The 27,040-nt window shown below is 49.5% G+C and overlaps 1 protein-coding gene across 1 annotated transcript in view; it reads right to left on the bottom strand.

Moving 5' to 3' along the window:
• The window catches only part of LOC148596025 (mis18-binding protein 1-like), a 71,471-nt gene that overhangs the window by 39,865 nt on the left and 4,566 nt on the right, over nucleotides 1-27,040 (bottom strand). The window contains exon 2 of the mRNA XM_088534455.1: nucleotides 23,382-23,464. Coding sequence (XP_088390581.1) covers nucleotides 23,382-23,464 — 83 coding nt within the window. The remainder of the gene's footprint in view (nucleotides 1-23,381; nucleotides 23,465-27,040) is intronic.

Below are 27,040 nucleotides of genomic sequence, written 5' to 3'. Positions count from 1 at the left end.
AGGATAAGTCCAGGTTTTGTGTGATAAAGAATTTATTGTGTCTTGAAAAATGCCCCTTTTTCTACTGTTTTACAGTAAAAATAGTGGTTGAACTCCTTAGACAAAGCTTACCCCAGTAGTGTCTGTGGCATTTACGGAATTACCTGTGAATTTCTCACCACCAAATTCTTACCCTGGAGCATCTAAAACCTTTTAATTTTGGCAATTCTGCGCTCTGTTTTCTAGCGGGTTTCCCAGCGTCGCTGTGAACGATTTCCACACGCCGGTCGTAGTGGAGCCGTTTCTGACCCGGGAAGGCCCAGCCGTGGTCGCCGCGCTGTCCTGGCGCCCCAGCCCTCCGGCGGGAGATGGGGGCTCCCCGGCGTCCTGCCCTCGCTGCACGCACGCGCCGGGGCCGCGGCGCACGGCGCCCTCCTGTACGGTACCCCCAGCCCTGCCAAGGCCACGCAGATGGGATAGCGCGGGCTCCTGTGCTCCAAATGCATCTCGTGAAACCCGGCCGCGTCTAACCATTGCTCACGTGGCATTTCAAGAGCCGTTTTTGCAACTAGTTTTCATTTATATTGCCAGCCGTCTTTCCCAGGTCAGCTTAAAAAACTCACGTGAGGGATGTGTCAGTTGTCGTTTGGGTGATTTACTAATAAACGGGGCCTTTCTTGCCATTGTCAGCAGCCATTTTCCAAGCAATTTTATAGTGCAGAATGCAATTTTACAGGTTTTGTGTCAGTCTACAGCTGTCCTTGGGGAGCTGCTGCATGAATTATTAAAGTTATGCAGTCATTTAATTTTTAAAGCTTTATAATTTTCTGTTTACATTTGTATGCCACTTTGATTATTCACTGGGTTTGATTGAAGTATGAAGAAGTTGAAGCAGGCTGTGCTTCACACTGAAGTTTGTATCATATCGTCTATATTAAAGAAGTTCAGTCTCAAGCTAGAAGGTGCCTGTTCACGGCTGGAACGGGCTTCACGACCAGCGGCTCTTTCTGCACGACAAAATCTAATTCCGCACTAACAAGCGAATAGGTGGATTTTGGGTCCTATTGATCTCCAAATTGCCTGAGTGATGCCCAGAATCAATTGCGCACCCCTTCTGAGCAGTCACAAGACAGGATACTTCTTATTAAGCCTGTTCATGATTTATAGTTTTGCCATTAGTGTTAATGTAGACTTAAAATATCAATACTTCATTATAACACCTCCAAAGTGGCATCAATTCTTTCTCATCTCAGCTGCTGCTCTTGCATGGACGCTTCCCGGAAATCTTCTGTGGACACATAGAGACATTTGCTTCAGCCAAGTCCCAGGTGTGTTGAGGCCGTGGGTCGCTGGTGAAGTTCTAGTGACGGCAGCATTTCTGCAGCCTGAGACCTAACAGGTGGACACTCCACGTGCATGAGGTGGGTTCTGGTTGGAATGGTGAACGTGGCTTTCTTAAAAGCAAGGTATCTCAGAGGTGAGTTACTGCAGTGCGTTTGGCACTGTGGGGTACCGTGGAGCACCCGCCTGAGCATTGGGTGACAAAAGTGAACAAGCGGAGCTCAGGAACGCCAAGGCCTCGGGAGGCAATCGCAAAGGGACTAGGCAGAGCTGGGCCTGGGCAGGGACGTGGCCTCTCGTGTCCCTGCGCTGGGCCAGGCGCACAGGACAGTCCCCGTGGGGGCTGCCGCCGTCCCCTGCACGCGGCCGGGCGCCCAGCGGGGCCGCATGGGCTCCTGCTCCGTGCAGCCAAACTGCTCGTTTCCATCCTCCCCCATCCAGCTCCCTCTGGATTGGGGAAGGGGAAGCTGTGCGGGGCCGAGCGCCAGCGCAGCGCGGGTGCCCGTCCCGGCCGTTCCCGTCCTGCCGGCACGGGCGGCGCTGCCTGTCGTGGTCACGGTCTGCAGCACGCTGCATTATCCGGCGCTGTGCAAATTTTTTAAAAGTCAATGGAGAAGAAACATTGATTTTAAAACCCGGGTTGGAAGCTTCCTGGTGGCTCCAGCTGCTTCCGTGTGTCCCGGAGGGAAAGCCCCAGCCTCGCTGTTTGACCCGCCTCAGTGAGGGAATCGGTGCTGCACTGTGTGCTCCTGCGTCCTGGGGTCTCGGGTGAGATTCGTAGCTGCCCTGGATTGCAAAGCCTGGAAAGATGGGTATAACCTTTCCCGCCTCTTTTTAGGCCCAGGAGGTCAAGAACCTGTGGTACAACTTGGGTGGCCATCGGCGAGGTGGCAGCGAGGTGCAGCCTGGCGTTCCTGTGGCGGTGCCGGCCCGGCCGCGCGGCTCTGGGTGCTCCGTGTCGAAGACGCTCCGCTGCGCAGCGGGTTCGTTTCCTAGGTCCTCACCCTTCCTCCCCAGCAGCGAGCTCTGGTGAGTAGAGGCAGGGTGTGTGTGTGTGGAAGCAACAGCTTTTTGCAGCTTTTGCCTTCTGTGTTCAGATCATGTGCTTTTTTTTATTGTTAATGTCAGCGCGTATTTTCCTAAAATCTGTCTGATTCCTATAAAATTACTTTTTTTCAAATATATATTCAAAAAATATGTATATATGTATTTTGGTAGGACTGACCCCTTCTGCTGAGCAGTCTGCTCCGCACTGCTCACCGTCGCTCGTGTAACGCCCGGACCGTTGCGTTCCGACCAAGGCAGCGGCGAGAGGCCCCCCGCGCTCCGGCCGCCCCGCGCTCCGGCCGCGCTCCCTCGGCTCCCCCATGACGTCCGCAGGCCCCGGCGCGCGCGGGCCCTGGCGCGGAGCTGCTGCGCGCGGCCGCGTCGCACAGCACGGGGCCGAGGAGGGAGCTCTTCAAACAGGCCGTTAATGGGGAAATGTGAGAGCTATCATTGACGTTGCTTAATGGCGCACGTAAGGCTTGAAATATTTAGAATCTCTTCAGTAAAAGCAAAATCAGATTATTTTTTACCCGTGCAGTTTTACATCTAGTGTTTCAGGCATAAAAGGTATTTCATGCGTCATTTATTTATAACAAATTAAAAATCTCTATTAAATATTACATTGCTGGGAAAATTTTGTTACGAATATAAAATTACTTTTATTGCTGCTTTGCTGTGGGGCTATTTCTGCTGCATACTGTACTTGGGCACTAAGTCAGTAAGATCATGGCATACTCAAATATTTTACTTTAAAATTATTTACAGTGGCTTAAAAACAACTCTAATAATAAGCTAATGTTTATGTTCCACAATGGAATTTGAAATGAGTGTTGAATAGCAGGCGGGGGGTAGCTAATTCATTTGCAACGGAGAAGAATGGAGAGATGAAGTGCTGCGGATGAAAGCAAGGATGAGAGGAGGGAGAAATCGGGGCAGATCAGGCACGACTTACTGGCCTCTTGGAAATGCGGCTCAATTAACGAGTGTTAATGGGTATGATAGCTAAGATCAGTGTTTATAATCCACAAATGGTCAATATTTGTCATGCAGGAGCCTTTGCGGTCGTGGTAGTTGGGTAGGATGGAGCGAATCTGGATTAGGGCTGTAGCCGCGAGCCTCTGATGTTGGGGCCTTAGTAAGAATATATAGGAAAGTGGAGTTTGTGGGGAACTGGACCGACGCCTAGCAACCGAACACCTGGAGGAGAACCAATCAGCTGGGAGCCTGTAGCCAATGAGGGCTGCTCCTCAGCGCATGCCCACCTGCATGGGTATAAAGCCCTGCTACAGACAACAGCGGAGTGGAGTTGACTTCACTTTGTGTGGAGGTGTTGTTTGCTCTGGCTTGTGGGGAGGGCCCTGGCACTTGGCACGAGAGTGACCCTCGACATCTGGTGACCCCGACGTGATCGTGGGCGACGTGATCGTGCGAGAACGTGAGGGATCTTACTGGAGAAAAGCGGATTGTGACCACGACCTGGTGAGTCAGAATGGGAATTGGCGCATCTAGAGTGGAAGTTGCTGCAACAGCAATGGAACATGATACTGTTGAACGCTTCGTAAGGCTTGCTCAAAAAACTAAGATTGAGGTCTCGAAAACCGAGTTAACCGATTTGTTGCTATTTTGTAAGAAGAAAAAATCATAGAAGAAGCTTCCCAAGCATATAAATTTGAATCATGAGAGCGAGTAGGAAAAGAACTATGGGACGGTGTACAATTAGGTTCGGAGGAAGCGTGGCGCCTCACAAAGACATTTCGTCTAATATGGCCTATGTTTGAGCGGTTAGTTGCTATTGCGTTTTGGGAAGCGCTCCATGGAGAAGAAAAGGAAAACGGGTCTGAAAGTTCTGAATGTACCAACAATACTGAGCCAATTCAGTGTAAGAAAATAGATAATAAGAGAAAGGTAACCTCACCTAAACAGGCATGTCCGGTAACTTTGGCCGAACAAGAAGTATGGGGGGGAGTGGATAAGTATCTCCCCCCATGGGAGGGGGAGGAGCGACCACCCCCCACAGCACCCGAATGGGAAAAGCGACCAACCCCCACAGCGCCCAAAATGGAAGTGGACCCAGTTAAAGTACCGATCCCAGATGGATCGGACGATGATAATGCCGTGGTTCAAAAAATGCGACAAGAACTTCGGGGACAGGCAGAGAGAATGACAGAATTATTAGAACAAATGCGGCGACTAGACGGTGGGTCCAAGGCCAGAGATGTGAAGGCAGCCTATAAGGCTGCCCATAGGGCTATAGTCGAAGGGTTGGAAAATGTAGACAAACAATTAGAGCAGTGGGAGGCACGAAAAGATGCTCCTAAGATTCAAAAGAAAGCAGCTGGAGGAAGTGACCCAGCTGAAGAAGGATTGTTGCCGGAGCTCCCAGCCACTTCCACTGCAGGTGGAAGTAATGATGAGGAAATGCCACCTGTTAATCCAACATTTAATGCGGGAGCACGGTATAAAGGGCTCATAGAGAATGCTCAGTTACAAGGAGAATTTGTATTAACACCACTAGCAGCTCCTGTAGTAACGGGAGCCCAGGGCCCCAGGTGGGAACCTCTCGATTGGAAATTTGTTCAAGGCATACAAAAAACAGTAATGCAGTATGGGCACGACAATAAGTTGGTGAGAAATCAGGTCTCCGCTCTGTTTAAATATTCCCATATGGTACCTGCGGATAGCAGAGCGATAATGGAGCTCCTGCTTTCCTCTACCGCTTATATGCTTTGGTTAGCAAAATGGCAGGAAAGATTAGAGGAAAAACAGTTGGAGAATCTAAATCGCAGTATGGATGATCCATTAAGGGTTGCCACCCTTGATCAACTGATGGGCAATGGACGTTACCGGGCAACCGAGGCCCAGGCAGCGCTCCACCCCAGGATACTACAGCAATCAAAAAATGCAGTGCTAGCCACTTTTCTTGCACTACCACAAATAGGAACGCCACAGTTGCCACACACCAAAATAACACAAAAGCCGAATGAGTCCTTTTTCAACTTTGTTGATCGACTGAAGGAAGCCCTGGATATGGCACCTAATGTGCCTGCGGAAATGAAAGCAATATTGGCAAAGGATCTAGCAGTTCAAAACGCAAACCAAACTTGCAAGCAACTGTTAGCTACTTTGCCACCAGGAGCTTCAATTGTCCAAATGATAGAGACCTGTGCCCGAGCGCCATTGATGGAGGAAGAACAAAAAGCAAAAATAAATGGTGCGGCTTTGGCCGCAGCAATTAAAGGAGAAAGGAAACATGTCCCATGAAATCTCTTGTCTTCCTTTCTAGACATTCTATGTGGTCGATTAGGACACATGAGGAGGAAGTGTCCTAACAGATTCAGGATGGAAGGTATAGCCCCGAGAGGATTTAATGGGACCTGTACGAGATGTCAAAGGTTCGGGCATAAGGCAGCGGAGTGCCGATCACGGTTCCGCAAGAACGGCACGCCAATACAGGGAAACGGGAACCGCCGCGTTGTGAGGGACGCGGCGAACAAGTATCCCCAGACGATGGCTGCCTCTGTGAACTCTCTGCCGCAACCCGCGGAAGCACAGGAGTCAACCTCTCTGTGGCAAAATCCACAGTGATTAGAGACTGACGTGCACAAATTAGAATTGATGTGCACTGGTCCCCTGGGGAGGAGCTGAGAGCCAGCGACCACCCCCCCCCCCCCCCCCCCCAACCGCCGCCCTCTTCTCCTTCTCCCGCCCCCCAAGCTGCAGTGTCGCTGGGAGCAGGCCAGGGCGGGCGGACAAACCGGGCAGGATAATGAGCAGCGGATGAAAGAGCAGATTTGTGGTCCTCTCGGAGGTGGCAGTGAAGTGCAACTTTAGCACGGGAAAATGAGTGAGCTTGACCAGTTATGCCAGGAGGCCGAGCAACTGAAAAACCAAATCAGGGATGCTAGGAAAGCATGTGCTAACGCCACCTTGGCTCAGATCACAGCCAACATTGACCCCGTGGGGAGAATTCAAATGCATACTAGAAGAACACTCTGGGGACACTTGGCTAAAATTTACGCAATGCACTGGGGGACTGATTCCAGGCTTCTAGTCAGTGCCTCCCAGGATGGCAAGCTTATAATCTGGGACAGCTACGTCTCCTCCTAGCTGGTTATGACGACTTCAACTGCAATGTCTGGGATACACTGAAAGCTGATAGAGCAGGTGTCCTTGCCGGTCATCATAACTGTGTCAGTTACTTAGGTGTGACTGATGATGGAATGGCAGTGGCAACAGGATTGTGGGACAGCTTCCTCAAGATCTGGAACTGAAAAGAGCAGCGGACTCTGTGACTGGAAGAACTTTCCAGCGGTGGAAAACTAAAAATGATAGCATATCCAGTCTGACCATACTAACTTGGACCCCCATCCTCCCCAGCTCCAAAGGGCAAGATTTTTTTCCTTCCCCTGTTGCTGAAATGAAGAGCACAATTGCCTTTCCAAGAAGAATTTCTGTGGTTGTAAGCAAAATGAAATTGTGTATTCCTTTGGGACCATTTTTCTTTGTCTTGGGAATTTAAAAATGAAACACTAACATAAAAGCGTGACCAGAATGATTATATTTGTGTTTGCAACTATGTTTTTATTTGTAATATTTGATACATGATATTGCCAATTTTTGTTTTTTGTAAAAAGAGGGGAAATGCTGAGGATTACAGCCATGTTACTTTGTTTTTTGTAAATGTTGCAATGTTTATTGCTAATTTTTGTTTTTTGGAAAAAAGAGGGGGAGATGTTGGGGCCTTAGTAAGAATATATAGGAAAGTGGAGTTTGTGGGGAACTGGACCGACGCCTAGCAACCGAACACCTGGAGGAGAACCAATCAGCTGGGAGCCTGTAGCCAATGAGGGCTGCTCCTCAGCGCATGCCCACCTGCATGGGTATAAAGCCCTGCTACAGACAACAGCGGAGTGGAGTTGACTTCACTTTGTGTGGAGGTGTTGTTTGCTCTGGCTTGTGGGGAGGGCCCTGGCACTTGGCACGAGAGTGACCCTCGACACTCTGGTCTTGGCCAGTCCTGAACAAATGACACCACGGGCAGAAAGGAGGAGAATGTGGAGAGCTCAAGTGAGCTGAGAGCTGAGGGGATGAGGTGCCCAGCAGCCTACGATGGTGGAAGCACCGGCCCGTTGCTTTGTAGAGCTCCGAGATGATTTGGACGTGAACACACCGTATTTTAGCCAGGCTCCTGTGTTCACTAGCTGTGCTGCTGCACCGTGACCGCTGCTGCCTCCTTTGTGAGCAATGTGGTCTTTCAAACTTCGTGGGAGAGCGGATTCATTTGCCATTGTAGGCTGTTTGCTGAGCTTTTTATGGCAACGGTTGAATTTAAGCTTTCTGTGGCAATAAAAGTCAACTTTATAAAAGCATATTTGAAGCAGTAGTTTATGATGTCGGCTTTTGAATCTCACACTTGTCGTTATCAAGGGAACTCAGAAAACTGAAATCCCAAGAAGATGCTTGAATTCTGGCAGTAAATATTATTTTAATGGAAATGACTGAGAGGTCACTCCACTTATTACAGTAGGGATAATGTGAAAAACATTCAGTGGTGAAAACCATTCAATACATTGTGTACACGTGGGCATTCTTGTTTTTCCCCTCTCAGAAAAGACCTTCCTTGAGTAAGGCAATACCACATTTGAAAGCAGTCTGCTGCAGCAGTTTCCCACACTGTGCAGCCTGGTCGCCGGCAGCGGCAGTGGCAGGACCCGGCTGATCCGCTCTCCGCAGTGCGAGGGCTTCCATGGGCCTCACGAACCCCTGCGGTCTCTATGGAAAGTGCCAGGTCCCACCTCTCGCCCTGTAGATCCTCAGCAGCCTTCACTGTACCCGGCCTGCAGGGATCCCCGCTTTTTGAGAGGGGTCACCCACCACAGAAGGAAGGAGTTCAGGGTGTTACCACCTTTTTTGTGGCAGGATTTTCCTTCTTTGGTCCTCTTTTATATTATAATCATCCCTTCACCTGCTGCAGAGTTTTGAACCAGTGGATTTGGACAACTTTCTGCAGGTTCTTTCCCGAGCAGTAATAGCTAACATAATCCCTATTTTTGTGATAATTTCTGAATTTCATGCAGCATTTTATTGCCCTTCTTCAGATCGTCACAAATAGTAGTAGTTTGTTTAGCGTGAACGGGCTCTGAAACCCTCGGGAAGGTCCCTCTCCCAGGCTGCTCTGAGGATGCCCCTCATTTGCAGTGTCTCGTGGCCTGGGCTGGCACCTGCCAGTCACCCTTGCTCCCCTGCTGGGAATTCACGTGGAAATAGGGCTGCTGGGGTCTTTTCTGTACATGATACAGAGAGCATGTCTTCAGCTTTTTTCCTTTTAACCATTTTGTTCGCTTTGTTTGCAGTGTGAAAATGAAGAAAAAAATGGATTAGAAAAAAGAAAATCATCCATGAGTTAGGGCTGACTGTCTGTACATGTACACAGTATAGCAACTTAGAACCACTCATAAAGAGAGTGAAATTCTTAATGTTGGTAATGATGGTGGGTGGGGGGAAAGCTAAAAACTAAGCATAAATGTATAACGAGCTGAGATTAGCAATTGCATGGCATGTAATAGTAGGGTTGTTATCCAAAACAGAGAAGTGCAAGTTTTTAACCCTGGGCATGGCCAGTTTTAATCATGTTAAAAAGGCACGAGAAGGTGACCAGTGCGAGGCCTCTTTCCGCAGCATCGCGGTGTAATTACTCCTTGCACGGCTTGCTCGCATCTCCAGGCAGGGAAACGTCTGCAGTGGAACCGTGCTTGGCACTTGGATCCGCGCTCAGCCTGCCCTTAGGGCTCTCAGCGTGCGGGACTGGGAGCCTGGCTTCTAAAATCTGCAAGGGTTGGAAAATCCTGTTCAAGACCTGTTACAGAGAATCCCATTTCAGGCTTACACTACCAAGTACATTTGTAGATAACTTTTCATAACACCATGTGAAAAGAACTAGGTAAAAATCATTGAAAAGGTAAATGATGTGATCTATGGCTTAGTTTATTGCAAATGTTTGATTTTCACAAAATCCAACTGCCTTTTATAGGCCAGCAGTTTTGCTATAATAATAGTTTCCTTCCTGGATCAAAACTGTAGGGGGAAAAAAAAAATCCTTCAAAAGCTAATAGTGCATCTGTACCGTGAGTTCCGCTTTCATGTATAGCCATGAATTTCACACGCATTTCCCTTCCCTTTCCTCTAATCTTTCTGTGCCTCGACAGTCTTCTATATCATTAGCCTTTTATTACATGCAGAGGTTTTGCTATCCTAAATGAAATCCAGAGATGGTTAAATCACCAATTATGCTGTGTTTGTAGGTATCCCTCTTCCTCCCCAAATCACAGAATAATTTAGGTTTACGGTATCTGTAGATCCTTTAATTCTGCCTCCTGTTCAAAGCTGGGCTAACTCTAAGTCAGGTTGCAGAGCGCCTTGCCCAGAAATGGCTTAAAAGGCTGGGGAGTTTTGGTCTTTTGGTGTGTGTGTTTTATTTATTTATTCATTTATTTATTTTTTCTTCCCTAATGTCTTTTCGGGGTTTTCCCTCTTGCAGACTGTGAATTATCTTTGAATTTGTAATTTTGCACTGATACTGTAGGTTAAAACTTCTACCTTTTTAGCTCTACCATCCGTGAGGGCCTTGGCACTGAAGCGTGCCCAGGATTTTTCATTTTTTGTCAGCACCCTCCTCTCCTCTCTGAGGGACAACTTCCAGATCACACGATCCTTAGTGTGCACCATGTACCCTTCACTCCTGGTGTGAGTGTTCCACATTTTTCATATCTCCATGTAGAATTGGAATAAGCAGGTGTGAGTGAAAGATGAATGGGTTCAACTTTGAGGCGGAACCAGGCAAAATGTGCGTCCTCGGCATCGTTCCTGTGGCCTCGCCATCATTCCCGCCATCGTCCCCGCATCCCCGCCATCATTCCCGCGTCCCCGCCATTGTCCCCCCGTCCCCGCCGTCATTCCCGTGTCCCCGCCGTCATTCCCGCGTCCCCGCCATCATTCCCACATCCTTGCCGTCATTCCCGCATCCCCGCCGTCGCTCCTGCATCCCCGCCGTTGTTCCCACATCCCCGCCATTGTTCCCGTGTCCCCACTGTCGTTCCAGCGGCCCCGCCGTTGTTCCCACGTCCCCACCGTCGTTCCTGCGGCCCCGCCGTCGTTCCCACATCCCCGCCGTCGTTCCCACGTCCCCGCCGTCGTTCCCGCGTCCCCCACTGTCATTCCCGCGTCTTCACCGTCGTTCCCGCATCCCCACCGTCGTTCCCGCGTCCCCGCCGTCATTCCCGCGGCCCCGCCATCGTTCCCGCGCTTTGCCCGTCGCTGCCGCCTTGTCCTGCTGCGCGGAGCGGCGCGCGGAGCTCAGCGCCAGGCCGCAGGACTCAAGTGCCCCGGTCCACGCTCTGCTCCTTGTTCTCTTTAGCTCTTGTTTCCTGATACAGTGAGAGAGCTCGGCTATGAGATGAAACAGCCGCTCCAAGAGAGTGCAGCAGCGCCTGTAGGTGCCTGTGGGATAAACACGGTGACACAAAGAGCTGTTTCAGCTAGTACAGAAGTTCCTCATTCAAGAACAGAGGAGTAGAGCTCCACGGGCAGCACATTCCAACTGAAGTTGAAGGAAGTTTTACATGCTGCAGTGGCAACTTTATAGTGGTAAAGTTCTAAACCAGTCTCTGGACAGTACTTATGGGCAAAATACTGGCTAGGATTAGGATTAATCCTGCTGAGTGTATGAAACTGGTTGTAGATGATGCGTCCAGCTGGGGGAACAGGGCTGGTTTTGGAGCTCTCTCCCATCCTTGTGTCGCAACATTTACCCTGCAACTTGCGCCAAGTTAAGGGAGAGAGTCGTAAGCGCGAATGGTGACGCTGGGCGCAGAGCGGGTCCCGGAGGTCCCTCTGCACCCCAAAAAGCCCGGAGCTCGTGTTTGAGCAGTATCACAGCCCCAGCCCCTCTTCTCTTCCGTCTCTATCTGCGCTAGCGCATGGTGTCTTGGGAGCTCCCCAGCTCCTCAGCACGTCACTGAGCCTCCAAGGGCAGGACTTGAAACAAAACGAAGAGAACCCCCATGTGGTATGGAAAGCAAGCACCTCATTGCACTGAAAAATGCATAGATTGTGTCTTAAAGAGAGCGGCCGTGCTCTGGGTTCCCACGGATCGTACGTTTGCTCATCGAGGAATTCTAGCCACCTTGGAGAGCTGCGGCGAAGCTTGCGCATTCAGGGCACATCCTTCTTGCTTTGGTAACAAGAATCATGAAAAGGCTTTTCTGACTAACCTAATCAATGCGTTATCCTCCGGTTGTCTTTCAGCTATCCAACTGTGTTATTGACACAGCCGATGCTCAAGCGGGAAGTATTGATTCAAGCCAGTCACCATTTACATTGAGCCTTTCAAAGAGAAGCTGCCTCGAGACGTATGGATTTACAAAGGCTGCATGCTTGGACACCCCGGATGGTGGTGCAGGACGGTAGCGTCATTCCGGATGGAGGAAATTGCTGACGAATGACCTGCCCTCACCAGGGAGAGGGCCAAATTCGTTCCTAGTCCCCCGAGTCCCTGTGATGTAGCTCTCCTTCAAGGTCGGGAGTAGCTCTAGGGAACTACATGTGGCATGTAGGAAACTACATGCCACAGTGGCATGAATTTAATGGAAGGAGGAAGGAGGGATTTCCAAAATGGCTCATCACTCACCCGATTTGAATTGCACACATGTAAAAAATGTATTTTAATAATAATAATGTGAAAAAATGTTGAACACATTTAGTTGACAGACAGCAAAACTTGCATGGGCATTCTTGAAGGAATTTAGTGGCGGGTTATTGGTATTTGTTTAATTTACCCATTCTGCTGGTAGGAGTTGTGAACTGATTCAGCTATTACTGAGGTTGTGTTCGTTGGAAAAAATCAGTTTAAGAAATGATCTCCCTAAGCCAGTAGAAGTTGTTACGCATGCAGGATTTGCACGGGAGTCATTTTGGCAATAAAATGAACTGGCCAAATTAGCTTTGGAGCTTGTCACACAGCGGCACTCATCAGTCTCTTAGAGTTAAGCCCTGTGATAATGACAGTTCTAATGTATTATTGTTGATGCAGCAGTAAAATCACTGTCCCTGCTGTAATAAAAAAATAGTTTGGGTAACAGAGGAGCCTTTCAGCACCTTGCTTTATCGCTATTGGATTGTGAGCAATGGGCATATGCTTTGAAATCACTGAAGCCTGACATATTATTATTATTATGCTGGAGAAAATCATAGAATCTATTTCATGAACTATACGAGCAATTAGCTTCTCAGCCTCTGTGCTGACTTATTAACGTGTAACTAATTTATTTTATATCTAGTGGATATCATAGACAAAAATAAAATCAATAATACAAATGTAGTATACAATTTTAATATACTACTGTCAGAAGAGTGAAGAAAACTCAGCCTCACAAATGCTTAATATTTCATTGTTATATTGTAAACAATGGATCTATATTGGAAAAGCTACAGTGTGGTATTGGCTTTCCAGATACCTGCATTTAGTAAGGAGGTTATTTGTTTATATGCGATTAGAAGAGGCGAAAACAAGCACAACACAAGCTTACTGTAAGATTAGTTCAAAACTTCTTTTATCAAAAGTCTTTTTTTTTTCAGTATTGTTGACATTTTGCATGAGATTTTTATTTAAAGCTCTAAAGCAAAGGAGTTGGCTCTTTCCACACCTGTTGAAACTGATTTTTCGTTAAAAAAAGAGGTTGTTGCCAGCATCCACGTATGAGCGTAGGTGCCATCAGTCCCGCTAGTCCTTGGTGCTGCGGCTGCCGCACGCAGGCCGCGCTGAGCGCCCAGAGGCCAGGGAGGAGGCCCCGGTAACCCAAGGGTTACCTCTTTTTAAGCCTAGAGCCATGGTGGTTGGAAAAGACCTTCAAGCTCACAAACTCCAACCACAAACCCCTCACCACTGTGCCCGTATGGCCTGGCCTTGCCTGCGGCCTTGCCCTCGCGCAGCGCCCGCAGCCTGGGCTGCCAGCCCGCGTCGCGGCCTCTCCTTTGCTCCGTGCCTGGGTTTCCTTCCCAAATGCAGCGCTCTTGTCTCTGTCTTACTGAGCTTCACCCCTGCCTTTTTCCGTGGCTGGAAGCCTTCTCCAGACTCCATGAAAACCTCCTCGCGAGCATCCCTGAAAGGATGCTTGAGTGAAGTTCATAATGAGTATTTTTGTTAGCAAGGAAGAGGCTTCAAGGCACAGAATTTGGATTTCTGTTTAAAATTTGCTTCACAGTGCACCAGTATAGGCAGTAGATAAAGCTCAGGAGCATGGAAAACAGATGGGGTTAGGATGTGAAGTGTGCCGAGACACCAGGGTTTAGGGGCTGCGTCTGCTCCTTGGCCTTGCGGGCAAAACCAGCACCGAGTGAATGAGGAGACCACAGAAACAAGGGTGAAACGAGGAGACCAGTGCCGAGCATCCGTGCCAGCCCTGCGCCGGCCCCGCGGGCTGTCCCATGTTCTAAGGGGAACGTGGAGACCCATGCCGAGCATCCGTGCCAGCCCTGCGCCAGCCCCGCAGGCTGTCCCATGTTCTAAGGGGAATCGGGTTCTGAGGTTCTTCATGTTTAATGGATTTTTAATGGATTTTTCCCCAAGAGCTATTTACTGCAGAGAGAGTCATTATTTTAACTTATTTGCCATTCTTGTGTCTCTTCACGTTTGCTTTAGTATGATACATAGCTTCCCACACCGATATTCAGGATGTGCTGGGGACAGGCCCTGCGCGTAGCTGTAATTAATATTTTTGCTCCAAGAAGGGCTCAGTTCAACAAGTACAAATGCCTCTAGCTTCAGCAGTCGCATCTAATGATGTGCTGGGAGGAAAAGGGCAGCTCGAGCAGCAAAGGGAGCTTTTGAACTGAAGTCAGATTGTGGTTTGCGGGCCCTTCCTACATGGAAGAAAAGGAGGGGAAAGGAGAAATGGGTAGGAGGAACCTCTTCAGCATGCTGTTCCTTGTGTCATTTCTGCTGTGTTAATGAAACCCTGGGTAGAAGCTGCCGCGTCACCCTTGGGCTTGCTGTGCTGCACGGCTCCCATCCCGTCCTCTGCTTGCCCTCACTGCCTGCTCCCACTCCCCTAGAGAACATAAATAATGAAAGAAAACACTGCTATAGTGAAAGCCTGCTGAAGGCCGTGCTGATAAACAGCTGCTGTTGCTGCTGTTTCACAGCTCGGGGACATGTGTGAGGGTGGGCTCTTGGGGACGTGGTGAGGCACCTTGCGCGGCAGCAGGTCACTGCAGGCCCCGTCAGCCGCAGCTTGCCGGGGTTTGGTCCTGCAGCTCCGACTGGGGCAGCCCGGCTGGGCACTGTTAACACCGGAGCAAAGTTGGGCTCCTCAAAAGCCCGGTGGCCAGGACGGCAACCAGGCCACCCCGACAGGGCACGTTCTCACTGAGGCTGGAGGATTTGGCAGATTCAAAAGCTAGTTTAAATACTCTGCTAAACCAGCTGGGTATTTGGCTTGTTATTATTTGAGTGCAGATAACACCCATCTGGAATTGCCTTTGTGTTTAGTTTATTGTTATGCTTTATGTGTTCAGGAAGATTGGCTCAGGTCAGCTGGGAGTTCAGCCCTGGATGCCGTCCTGAAAAGAACAGGGCAGTTTAAAATACCTAATTTTCTCAGTTCATCTGTGGGCTTTGGGGATGTGTGCACATGCACACGTCTGTATGTCGTTACAATTAGTGGTAAGCTGTACAAAATAAGAAAACAGCCACCAGGATCACAGAGCATCACGATTTCTGAAAGTGAAGGCGCCTTTGTGAACATCATGAAGTCTCATAGTCATTAGGGAAATTTTAGTTCTTAATTTTAAATAAGACGATACTTTATTTTCTTAAATATTTTTTCGTGGAGAAGGCTGTGGGCAGATATCTGGTCTTCACAATTGTCCTCAAGACCTTCCTCTTACATGCTTTTGATCTGAGTGGAATTTTCCTTCTCGGCCCTTGGCTCCGCCGCTGAAGTCAGGTTTAGGCAGGCCTGGAAAGGCAGCCCGCTGTGCAAGGAGCCTTCTGCAGGGAGCGTGGCCAGGGGCAGGCGCGAGGGCTACAGCTTCAAGCCAGCAAGAGTCTTGTCCATCCACCTCCCTGGTGTATGGTTATCAAGACCCTCCTGCAAGCCCTGGGATGTGTGGGGAGCACGTGGGCAGCGCACGGTGTGTGGGGCGGTGTGGGGGAAAGGGCCCAGCCCGCGGGGGCTTCGTCGGCCTGAGGTGATACCCGAGGAACCCCCTCGTTGTGCAGTGTGCCCAGGAGGCGATTCCTCCCCGCAGCACGTCCATGAAAGCGGGCCTTTGTGCGGCTTCTACCAAAAAAAGAGTCCAAATTCCGTTAAAGAACTCGAATTGCTGATGTGTATTTGCTGTGCTCCTGGTTAAGTTGTTCTGGTGCTGGTAGGTGGACTGGATTAGGTTTCAGGTTGTTATGAGGACTAATAGCTGTTTATATTGTGATGAGCGGCTATTGCCTGCTAAAGTGGAGAAAGAAGTTGCAGAAATACAATATCTGGGGCTTGGGGATGGAAAAGAACATAATTACAATCCATTTCCTGCTTTATTCTCCTTTAGTGCTGTCTTGAGGATTGTAATGGCATTTATTTTAATGATTGCTGCAGAGTTTATGATTTACTTTCATAAGTCAATGCCAACGAAGTATTAACTCTGTCCGCAAAACGTAAAAAAAAAAGTTTGCCATAATTGAGATCCAGCTATGAATTCTATGAAACTTTTTTTTTTTTTATTTGAAAGTTTTATTTTTCAGGGAGATTCCATAAACCTCATGCAGTTACCAAATACAGAATCCAACTGCTCCTTCATTTAAAAAATGAAGGATTATATTTTGTCCCTTTAATTAAGAGATCTGCAGTGAATTGAATGAAGTGTGTTATTTTTTGAGCATAACTTAAGATGAAGATGCTGCTCTAGCCACTTGCTTTGAGTCAGCCAGAGGCAAGGTGCGACTTTCCTTCCACAAAACACCTCCAAGGTAGGAGGAGTGAAATGGGAAGCAGTTGCTCATTGGAGTGAAAGACAGATGGAAAAATCAGTGTTTTAGGGATTTAGCGGACGATATACCGACAGATGAACTGACAGGGTCCATTAGAAGGGCTGGGGAGAGGCTGTGGATATTGGGAGCGGTACTCCTGGGACAGGGATTTACTCCCTAGCAGTGACGCAGGCATCTGCAAAAGAAGTTAGAGAGTTTCTGTGACTTAAACTTCATTCTTAGAATTCTCAATTCCCCAAATCTTTCATTTAAAACCTCTAGAAGTTCTTTTATTTTACTTCTTTCTTTATTTTCGTAGCTCTGTGGGATATAATGCAATGTAAATCTGCCTTCTTATAAAGAAATAAAGCTTACCTACATTCCTATTTCCATCCGTATTTGAAAATGAGAGACGAGGATTAAAGAGAGAAGCACAGGCTGATGGTAGCAGAATTTGAACTTGAGAGATGTGATAAAAGCAGATAACAAGGTGTGCGTTTCTCCGTCTCAGCGTGTCAGGGAGCTGAGCGGCGTGTGCAGGGTGTCACCGCAGGCCCCAGGGAGGTGACAGGTCTCCGGACGTGACACTGGGGCCTGGCCGGGCGGGTTTCCAGCCCTCGGTGCGGGAGGAGGCTGCAGTTCCCCCGCTGACACCCGCCGCCTGCACGTCGCTTGGTTGTCTGGTGGCTGCGGCACTGAGCACAGCTCCTCCTTCACCTCGGCGACAGCTTCGGCCTCTCCTCTGGCCCCACCGGCCGTGCGAGCAGCCCGTGAGGCTCGGCCGGGCCATCAGCGCATGGAGTTGGTGCAGGGAAAGCCGCATCCTTGGCCTTGGCGTTTTCTTGCCATGCTGCATTACTGAGCTTGAGCCTGCAGGTGGAGCAGGACGAAGGCAGAAAGGCTCTTCCTGGTGCCAACGGGAACGGTTCGCTGGGAATGGCCAGGACTGGTAAACCGAAAAGCACAAGAGCTATTAGATTAATCCGTCAAGCTTTCTGATACGGTCCTTTTGCTGTTATTCTCCTGGCAAAGTTACAAAGCATTTTTTTACTGCTGCATCCCAGGGTCATTGGCAAGAATGACTGGGGCCCCGTTTTATCTTCCTGACCCTTAAACACAAACGCAGGAGCAAAATGGCTCAGTCATTCAAAGTGCACTTTATGTTGTGAGTAAATGTGTGGCTAGCGGACACTGAGTTTGGCAAGAGGTCTTAAAATCCCGCCTCCTGGTTTCTGCTCTCCTCTGTGCAAGTATACTTTTTTTTCCTGATTTTGTTAACCAGGTATCCAGTGGGTACTTGGTTGTCTCTGACAAGTGTGGTTATTTATAAACTATAAATGTGCCGTGGCTGATAAGTTTATCAAAAAGAGCTATTGGACTCATCAGTCAGGCTTTCCTATGCAGGCCCCTTGCTGCTGCCCTTCTAGAGGAGCTGCAAGCGGGTTGTGCTGCAGGACACCAGGGTCACCTGCAGGAATGACTGGGACCCCGTCCGAGAGCAGTGACCTGGTGGAGGAATATGAGTGCCAGGCTCCTCTCGGAGTGCTTGCTCAGAGCGGGGTGTTCACACGCGGTTTGTGTGTCTGCCAGCTCCCATCTGTAGGACTGTGCTCGAAGACAGGCTGAATAACGGCGCCTGGCTTGCAAGGCGTGAAGTGTTGTATCCTTGTTCCTTAGCACGCACCAGTGTCAGCAGGACAGGTCTCCCCTGTTTGTTTCATTTGTTTTACATCCTAACACCACGGGTGGGGAGTTGGGAACTAAGGATTTCCCCTGCAGGCAGAACTAGCAGGATCTCCGACTCGGCCAGTGTCACATCCAAAGCAGTTACCTCAGCATGGGCTCTCCGTGACAGCCTGCAACTCACCGCAAGGTCGGATGGCTGATGATTTCCCACCGGATTTATCCTTCTGTGTGACTGACACAGCCCAGAAGATCCCCCAGCAATCTCCATCCAGATGAGCATTAATCTTCTGTAGTTTCTCTTGTCAAGCTCCGTGACAAAGCTGGCTGGAGAAAAGACCTCTCTTTTCTCTCTCTCACCCAGTTTCACTTTCAGGTTTTGAAGCACTGGAAAATTGAGCACATAGAGGTTTTTTTTTTCAGTTCTTAACTATCTTTGCTGTCAAGAATTGGTATTTTATCCCACACTCGAATGTTCTGTGTTTTCTCTTCCATTTCAGTCACCAGCACTTGGATTGCTTTATAATGTCTTTGTTGAGCTGAAGTTCTCCCCCCAGTCAGATATCATTGCCTAGCTTGTGCAATTACAGTCTTGAATTTAGTGGGGTTTTTAGCATTAACTTTGGAAAAAAAAGACCAAAACAAAACGCAATGTGCATGGCTGTCCTTTAGTCTGTCAGCTGAGGCCGACTTACCAGGCGTCAGATCACTGCTGCAGCGGTGGGAGTGGGTGGCAGGTACGAGCGCATTCCACGTGCCTCGCTCGTCGCTTCGACCCGGGCCACGTCTGTGCTCTGGTTGTGCCTGTGGGGGTTGTGCGCGCCTGGGCTCAGCGTAGCAATTTGCTTGACGTGTTCTTCATCATCCCCTCCTCAAACGCTGCCTGCTGCCTCCGCCTGCCTCTCCGTGCTGGAAATCCTGCCCCGAGCTCCTCTCCCCACGGCGCCGCTGGATCAAGCAGCTCCCTCCCATCTGCCGCCTCGCGCAGCATCTCCATGAGATGACCCACCAGATTCTTAATTCAGGTGAGCACCAAAATCTGCACCAAAATCTTAATTCAGGCTGGCATGAAACATCTGTGTTTCCAAGATCAGTCACAAGCTAGGGATGTTTCAGGACCCCCTGGTTTTGGAGGCAGGAGAGCTCCCTTTAGGGAGCTCAGAGCTGGTGCACGGGCCACGTTCTTGAGGCTGCCGACAGAGCCAGAGCGTCGTCCCGCGCATGGGGCCAGTGCGACCGGCCAGGCCCTGGCCCTGCTGTCCCTGTGTGTCCCCGCTGCTCTGCTCGAGCTGGGCTCCGTCCTGCAAAGCGCAGAAGTTCCTGGGGCAACATAGAGGATAGACGAGAGCATGGAGGAGGAGCGGGAAGGAGAGAAATGCTATTAACGGAGAGGAGTCACCGCTTCTCTGGGAATTGCTGATGCTTTGTCCAATTTAAGACCATCAATTTCATAGTCAGGCTTGGAGGAAAGCTCTAGAAAAGACTGGAAAAGCAGAAGGATGTGAAGGAATGTGGTGCAGGCTGTGCAGCAGGCACTTGGCAGAGGTGACTCCAGATAAAATCCCAATCCTATGAACTGAGACTGCTCCCTGGAGAAAAATCAGGATCTGGCAAGTTGTAGAAGCTTGTGGAAAAGCGTCATGGTGGTTGAACAAAAATGAGAACCTGAATATTTCATATAATTTTATTAGAAATAAGCATGGATGGTCTGAAGAAGAAGGATGAAGATGGGCCAGTTGCACTGTGTGCTTTTCTTATCCCACTTGAATATGATTTTCTGACTTGTTAAAGCTATCGAGCATCCTGGTTTCATCTTTAAGTTGAATTCAGTGGCTTCTTGTGCACTGAGTATTTTTTTCTTATTTTATAAAATATGGAAGAGCGCTCTTCTTGTGCATTATCTGTGTGCTCCTAATGGGCTGTAATAAATAAATCCTTGTAAAATGGCAGGGACATTTAGAAATCGAAAAAAATAGCACTGAGTAGTGTTTTCTGTATTTAAAATATGTGCTGCATCAAAACATTTTAAGAGCAGTGGGAGGCTGTTTCCTTTTTCATGCCTTTATGCCTGGCTGCTGCGTGATGCACAATTCTCTAGTGCTGCCAAATAAAAGATAGAGCTGTGTTTTCACCCAGGAATTGTGGAGCTGGAGGTGAAAAGTTAGTTAAGATTCCAGAATAGTTATGCAAGGCAGAAGGAGGTCAGGGCTTCCAAATCCACGTCAGGGGGACAGTGCCCATCACTAGCAGGTGCCCGGGTACAGCTGGTGGGAAGATCAATATTCGATCAAAAAAATATTTTGTGCTCCTGGCCACTATCATGGGAGCAGGTCGTTTTTTTCTGTCCTCTCCTACTGCTGGTCTTCGCTATGATGAGAATTATGGTAATTTTGATTGCAGTTTCCTTGCAGTTTTGGGGCTTTCAATTGAGCATCTTCAAGCAAGGTCTTCTCTCTCTTGCCCTACAAAAGGTTTGACAGGTTTCAGGAGCAGGGCATCTCCACCTCCGATCGCCCGTGGGTCTGCAGCGCGCGCTGCTGCACAGCACGGGCGCCGTGTTCCCTCGACGCGTTTCCAGAGCTGGAAACCTCCCCGTCTGCAGCACGCACTGCTGCATGGTGCGGGCGCCGCGTTCCCTGGGACGGGTTTCCGGAGCTGGAAACCTCCCTGTCTGCAGCGCGCGCTGCTGCATAGCACGGGCGCCGCATTCCCTCGGACGGGTTTCCAGAGCTGGAAACCTCCCCGTCTGCAGCACACGCTGCTGCACAGCACGGGCGCCGTGTTCCCTCGGATGCGTTTCCAGAGCTGGAAACCTCCCCGTCTGCAGCGCGCGCTGCTGCACAGCATGGGCGCCGCGTTCCCTCGGACGCGTTTCCAGAGCTGGAAACCTCCCCGTCTGCAGCGCGCGCTGCTGCATAGCATGGGCGCCGCGTTCCCTCGGACGCGTTTCCAGAGCTGGAAACCTCCCCGTCTGCAGCGCGCGCTGCTGCATAGCATGGGCGCCGCGTTCCCTCGGACGGGTTTCCAGAGCTGGAAACCTCCCCGTCTGCAGCGCGCACTGCTGCGTGGCGCGGGCGCTGCGTTCCCTCGGACGCGTTTCCAGAGCTGGAAACCTCCCCGGGGCTCGTCCTGGCCGGGGGAGACGAACCCTGCGGCGTGCGGGCGCCTGCAGCCCGGTGCCCGGCCCTGCTCTGAACAAACGCAAATCCCATCTGGCTTTTTTTTTTTTTTTTCTGGACGCTGGATGTATTTTAGCTGTTTAGTGCAATCTATTTTTTCCCATTTTGGCCCCAGCTGAGACAGACCAAGCGATTCGCTTGCGACGTGCAAGCAGAGAAGCGTCTCTTCCTGTGCAGAAACTTGCCTTGAAAGGGTGCAGCAGTTATACACAATCCCTTACAACGGGGGGCTGCTTTAACAGCGCTTCGCTCTCGCTTTCTGATTAATGCTGCTGCTTTAAACTCTTATCCGTTTATTCCTCTCCGGATCCTACTGTTCTCTCTTCCAGATAGAGGTTTCATGCAAACACCACTTAATTACTTCTATAATTACTCAGTAGCAAAATCTTTGATGAAATGCCTCTTATACTTATTGGAATCTATGCTGCTTTTTTCATGTCTTATACACAACTTCTCATTAACATTTTCAGTTCTAATTAAATTTCTCTCATCATTCTTCCATTCACCTCTCCCATATCACCCTTTGCTTGTTCTTCTTGTGACATTACAGTGTAGGTGACATCTCAAAAATCTCATTTGTTCTGGTGGAGAACGCAGGTTAGAAACTGAAGGCTTGGAGCAGAAGTTGGACAGGAGATGGTTGGCTGGTTGGTTTCTTCTTCTCTACCGAAGCCGGATGGGTTTTGGAGAAGTGGCCCGGCTTGAGCTGCGTGGTTAACTCGGCCCTGCTTGAGCCGGGCTTTGGGACATTAGTCTCTCTTGTTTTGCTGTGTAGAAGAAATGTTCCATGATTAATAGGTATCCCAGGGATTAATACCTTTTTGTTAAAAAAAAAAAGACTCATATTCCCACTTTTAATTTTCTTGTCTTAGCTTCCAAGAAGGCTGTTCTCCATGAGATTAAAGAGGTTTTCAGGATTTACTCATTCCTCCTCATGAAAGTGCTTAGACGCTTACAAACTTCCCTCTTACATTCACTTGTGATAAGCGAAAAACGCTGAATTATTTCAGTGTCTGCAACAGAGATATTTTCATTAAGTTTTGAGCTGTTTTGGTGGCTCTTCTGCATCTTCTCCAGCGCTTCTCCAATTAAAAACCCAAACCCAAAGCCCTCCCCGCAGCTCCCCTGTGCATATTTTGGCAAGAATCGCTCCAGGCTCTGCCCTGAGCTCACACGGAAAGGCCGCTAAAACGCAGATGGGGAAACAACAGGCAAAAGTACCGTCTCCTGCTATTTCCCCCAGATCTGTTTGTGTTGGCATTTTGCACGCACGCTGCAGACCCGTCTCCGAAGACATTAACGTTTTCATGATGCTGCTGTGCCAGCTCTCCTCTTCAGAACTGCTCCTGGAGATCTAACTCTGCAAACATTTTCCAGGCAGCCCATCAGGGGAGGAATGGAAGGTCCTAAGCGAGGATGAGACCGCAGAACAGAGGGAACGGGTGAATTATGCATGTTCTTGAGCATTTACCTTCGGAAAGGGAGGGCCTGAGCAGTGCATGAGTGGCACAGAAGACCTTGAGCAACACTTCTGTGGAGCTTGCTTTTTGCTTTCTATCTCTTTTATCAATGCAGTCTTCCAGGAAGATTAATTATCAGAAGGAAAAGCCATTTTTTGTTCTCTAGATCAATGCAGGAGCTCCCTGTTCCACGGTGCTGCTGAGCTGCGCAGGGAGCGGAGCCACCAGCCCGCGGGAACGCGGCCGAGCGCGTCGGGCTGCGAGACGGGCTGAGCCTGCCCAGCCAGCGGCCCCGTTTGCTCCTTCTGTGGGGCACAGGGCAAGGCCCTGCCAAGCCCTCCAGCACAACAGATTGCAATATGCAGGAAGCTCCAATATCAGGGCCTTCTGGAAAAATCAACGTACAAGAAGAGGAAGATTGACCCAGGAAAAGTCTGCGAGCTCTGAGGTGCCCCTGCTTGTGCAGGGGGATTGGACTAGGTGATCTCTGGAGGTCCCTCCCAACCATTCTGGGATTCTGTGTGTGAGCTGCAGACCGTCACTGCCAGTAGTTGTGTACCTGGATTTCTGAATTCCAGGTGTGTGCAGATGCTGCACTCGTCTGTGCTGCAGACGCTGCAGACGCTGCAGACGCTGCAGATGTGCGAGGTTGCCAGCGCCTGCCCTCGTCCTTACCGCAACTTCTCCACGCACAGGGTCAAGTGACCCTGAATTGTCTCCTGATGCTCAATAGCTTCCAGCATCAAAAACCTGTTAACCTTTGGTGGGGACAGGGAATAAGGGAGTCCAGTTGATTTAGTGAGAGAGGTTCAGGGTTTGTGAGTACTCTCTATGCTATGGGGGTTGTGGGGTCTCAAATGTCTGCTTTTATTCATGGAGCATGCGTAGTTCGAAGGAAAAGCAATTCCTTGTCTCTGTTAGTTGATCAAGTGGGATTTTGAAGTATTACTACCATGGCTGGAAATTGCAGGAAAACTGGTAGATACACAATGGGAAGTTTTATGATTATTCTTCATATTGGAGCTGGGCAAAAACTTAGCAGCAGAGAGCATCACAAATGATAACAGACCTTCAAAGGGCAGTAGCAATCAAAATTAATCACACCCTTGCTCGGTAATAGTGAATGCCTAGAAATTTAAGGAAAAGAGCAAAACTTACATGAAGGACCTTTTGTGCCACAGGACATAGAGCGCCCCGCTGTGCAGGAGCGCCGGACCCGCCGTCGCGTGGGCACGGACACCGCAGCGTTCTGTCTGCCCTGCTCCTTGGCTTCCCCCTCCAGGAAGGGGCCAGAGCCCTGGGCATCCCCCGGGACACGCTGTCCTCACCCGGTGTAGCTGGATGACCCGGGTTTCGCCTGTCTCCTGTGTCCAGGAGACTTTGAGCTGGAAGTTCTTGTCCCTTTCCCAGCTCGCGTCTTGGTCTTGCACACCGGTGCTGGTGAGAGCCTGGTGGTGCAGCAGGCGTTCCTGGGGTCCCCTGCTGTGTTTGCATGTCTGCAGCAGGGGAGGGCAGCGCTGGTGGCATCACGCAGGTCCCTGACCTCGCTGTGAGCGTCACCAGTGGCTGCCAGGCTCTGGGGAGGGGACCCTGCTTGAGGACTCACAGTGACAGGGCCACGTCTCCCGCCCTGGCTCCCACCTTTTCAGCAGCAGGAAGCCATGGAGCTCGAGGTTTTCCAGCTCCCTGGAAAGGTGTGCAGCGCTGTGCAAGGAGGGCAGCGCCTTGGTCCTGCCACAGCAGCGGGAGACGCTACCTGCGACGTTCGGGCTGAAACCCGGACACCTCCTGTGAGACCTCAGGCCATGATAATAACCACTGCGGCTTGTGAGAAACACGGTGGCCTTCTCTGTAGTGCTTCAGGGTTGTAAGTGCAAGTACACGAAGGACATTATTCTCCCAGAAAGGAGCTAATCCAAAGTTGGAGTGTAGGTTTTCCTTGCTGCTGGAAACAAGATGTCATGGCTAAATTGATTTTTTTTTCTGTATGAACAAATAGAAATCTGTGGATCTTTAGGACCATAGGCTGTAGCAAGAAATGCCTTTCACCCTCTTTTCTTTGCAGGACGGCGAGGGAATGGGATCCTGCGCGGGGCAGGGCAGAGCCGGCCTCCCGGGCTGCCGGCAGCGCTCCCTGCCCTGCTCCCAGCAGCCCTGCCCCGCGGAAGGGCTCTCTCCTGGGCAGAGCAACCCTGGGCGCTGCCTTCCCTGCAAACCGTGGCAGGGCCCTGCTGTTCCTCGCTCTCCGTCCCAGCGCGTGCTTCTCCAGCGCTGCGTGTCTTCCAGTGTCACCAACGTGTCATCCACCAGCCGTGACTTGGCTGGTTCCTTCAAATGTGGCTTGCAATTCAACGCTCCCAAAGCATGCTGCTTTCGCCGCGTTGCTTTCAGTGCACTTTTCTTGTAGCTGTTTTAGAGATTTGAAATTGCAAACCCCAAACAGGCTGCCCAGAGAGGTTGTGGAGTCTCCTTCTCTGGAGATCTTCCAAACCCGCTTGGACGCAGTCCTGTGCCACGTGCTCTAGGTGACGCTGCGTGTGCAGGGGGTTGGACTGGATGACCTCGAGAGGTCCCTTCCAACCTTGAGCATTCTGTGATTCTATGAAATTAGAGCTCTTATTAATCATCAGCCTCAACACTGCGAGCGTCGCTGTTTTGCATTTGGGAGGTGCCGATGGCCTGTGTTTGATCTTCCATCCCTCCGATAAAGTGGCATTGCCCTACCAGGGCACATATAATCCGTTCGTAATTGGAAGAGCTTCTCCAGGCATCTTATCATGCAAGCTCTAACCCAATACTTCATTATTGCAACTAGTTAAAAGAACGCTGCCTTCATAAATTGTAATTCTGCAAATCCTTTGAGAAAGAATTAGTACTTTCTAATATCTTTCATGTAACAACAACCTATGGCCAGTTATTCCAACAGCGTAATTTATTGCCAGTTAGTTAGGCAGGTTCCACCTCTATGAAAAGAGCAGAGTTTCATCCTGAATGTTCTGTTTTGTCAATAATGGGTAGTCGTAAAGGTCAAGATGTCTAATGTCTGCAGTGCCGCAACTTCGGAGCGGAGGTTAGAAAGCTTAGCAGGAAAATGCACCTAGAAATCATTAAATAAAAAAACCCACCTTGTGATTCAGACAACTTGCAGTGTTCTGCTGAGGCTTGTGAGCACTGGAAGGAGTGACCACGAGGAAGGGGACACGGGTTCATCGGGAAGGGGAACGTCCTGTGCACAGCCCGGCAGAGCAGTGGCTGCCTAGGGACAGGGATAACGACCCAAAGAGGGTCCCCAAATTAGTAGTTTGGCAGCTTCGCCAAGTTGCGGTGGAAGAGACATCACCTTAGCATCAGAGTGCACGAATAAAATATAAAATAGAATAGCAGGATGAAGATTCTGCTTGCAAATGTTGGTTCACTTCACACTGGTATCGTTCTAGTCCATCCCTTTGAATAGGATGTGGATTAGAGACCTCCGGAGGTCCCTTCCAACTGAAATTATTCCATGATTCTATGAAATCCACTTCACTAAAAGAGCTCCAAATACAGCAGGTTAAATATATTACCCAAATCCTCTTGCAGGAAATAACCTGTTTCAAAGTGATAATCCTTTCCGGTAAATGAACTTATGTTCATGCTAGAGCTAGTATCAACATCATTGTTATTGCTTCATACATTGAAGTTATTGAATTCCTACACCTTTTCTCTATTAAAAAATGTTGTCTCTCATTGTTAGCATTCGTGGGGATCAATACCAGTCTGCAGAAATGTCACCTAAGAACATGTAATGCCCACGGTATGCCTTGTGATCACAGGGGCTACGGGAGCCTCCTGCAACCCCGCTGAAAGGCAGGAGGGGAATTTATAGAGCTGGACGTGCTGAACATGGTGCCTGCCGGTAGCAGGAGGGACATTCCTGCAGCTGGGCTATGCAGCTTGTAAATACACTTCTCTCCCTTCTTCTCTCCTCTCTTCCCACATGCGCAGTATTTTATTTACTGCCATGCTTGTGATATTGTAAAGAGTGCAAGATGTTGTTTGCAGGTTTATAAAATTAAAGATTTTGGCCAGCGTGGCCACTCCACGTCACTGGGACGTGACGGCAAAAAGTGCAGGAGCCGCCGAGCACCAGGTCATAGCAGAAGTGAATTCAGGTGGTGCCAGGTTTTCAATCCCAACCTCCCGCTAACTTCATTTTGCTTAGCAGGATGAGTACCATGGTGGCTTTGCTGCAGGTGGGAAGCCGCAGGAGATACCTCCCAGTAAATCAACATTTACTTCCTCAGACTATGCAGAGAATTTTCTGGCCCTGAGGCCGTCAGCAAATGGATGGGAAG

The sequence above is a fragment of the Tinamus guttatus genome, unplaced genomic scaffold, assembly GCF_059628265.1.
Source record: "Tinamus guttatus ecotype Peru unplaced genomic scaffold, ASM5962826v1 Tinamus_guttatus_pri_ptg000035l, whole genome shotgun sequence".
NCBI classification, from domain to species: domain Eukaryota; kingdom Metazoa; phylum Chordata; class Aves; order Tinamiformes; family Tinamidae; genus Tinamus; species Tinamus guttatus.
The sequence above is the reverse complement of the archived record's forward strand: the minus strand, read 5'-3'. Positions and strand labels throughout refer to the sequence as shown.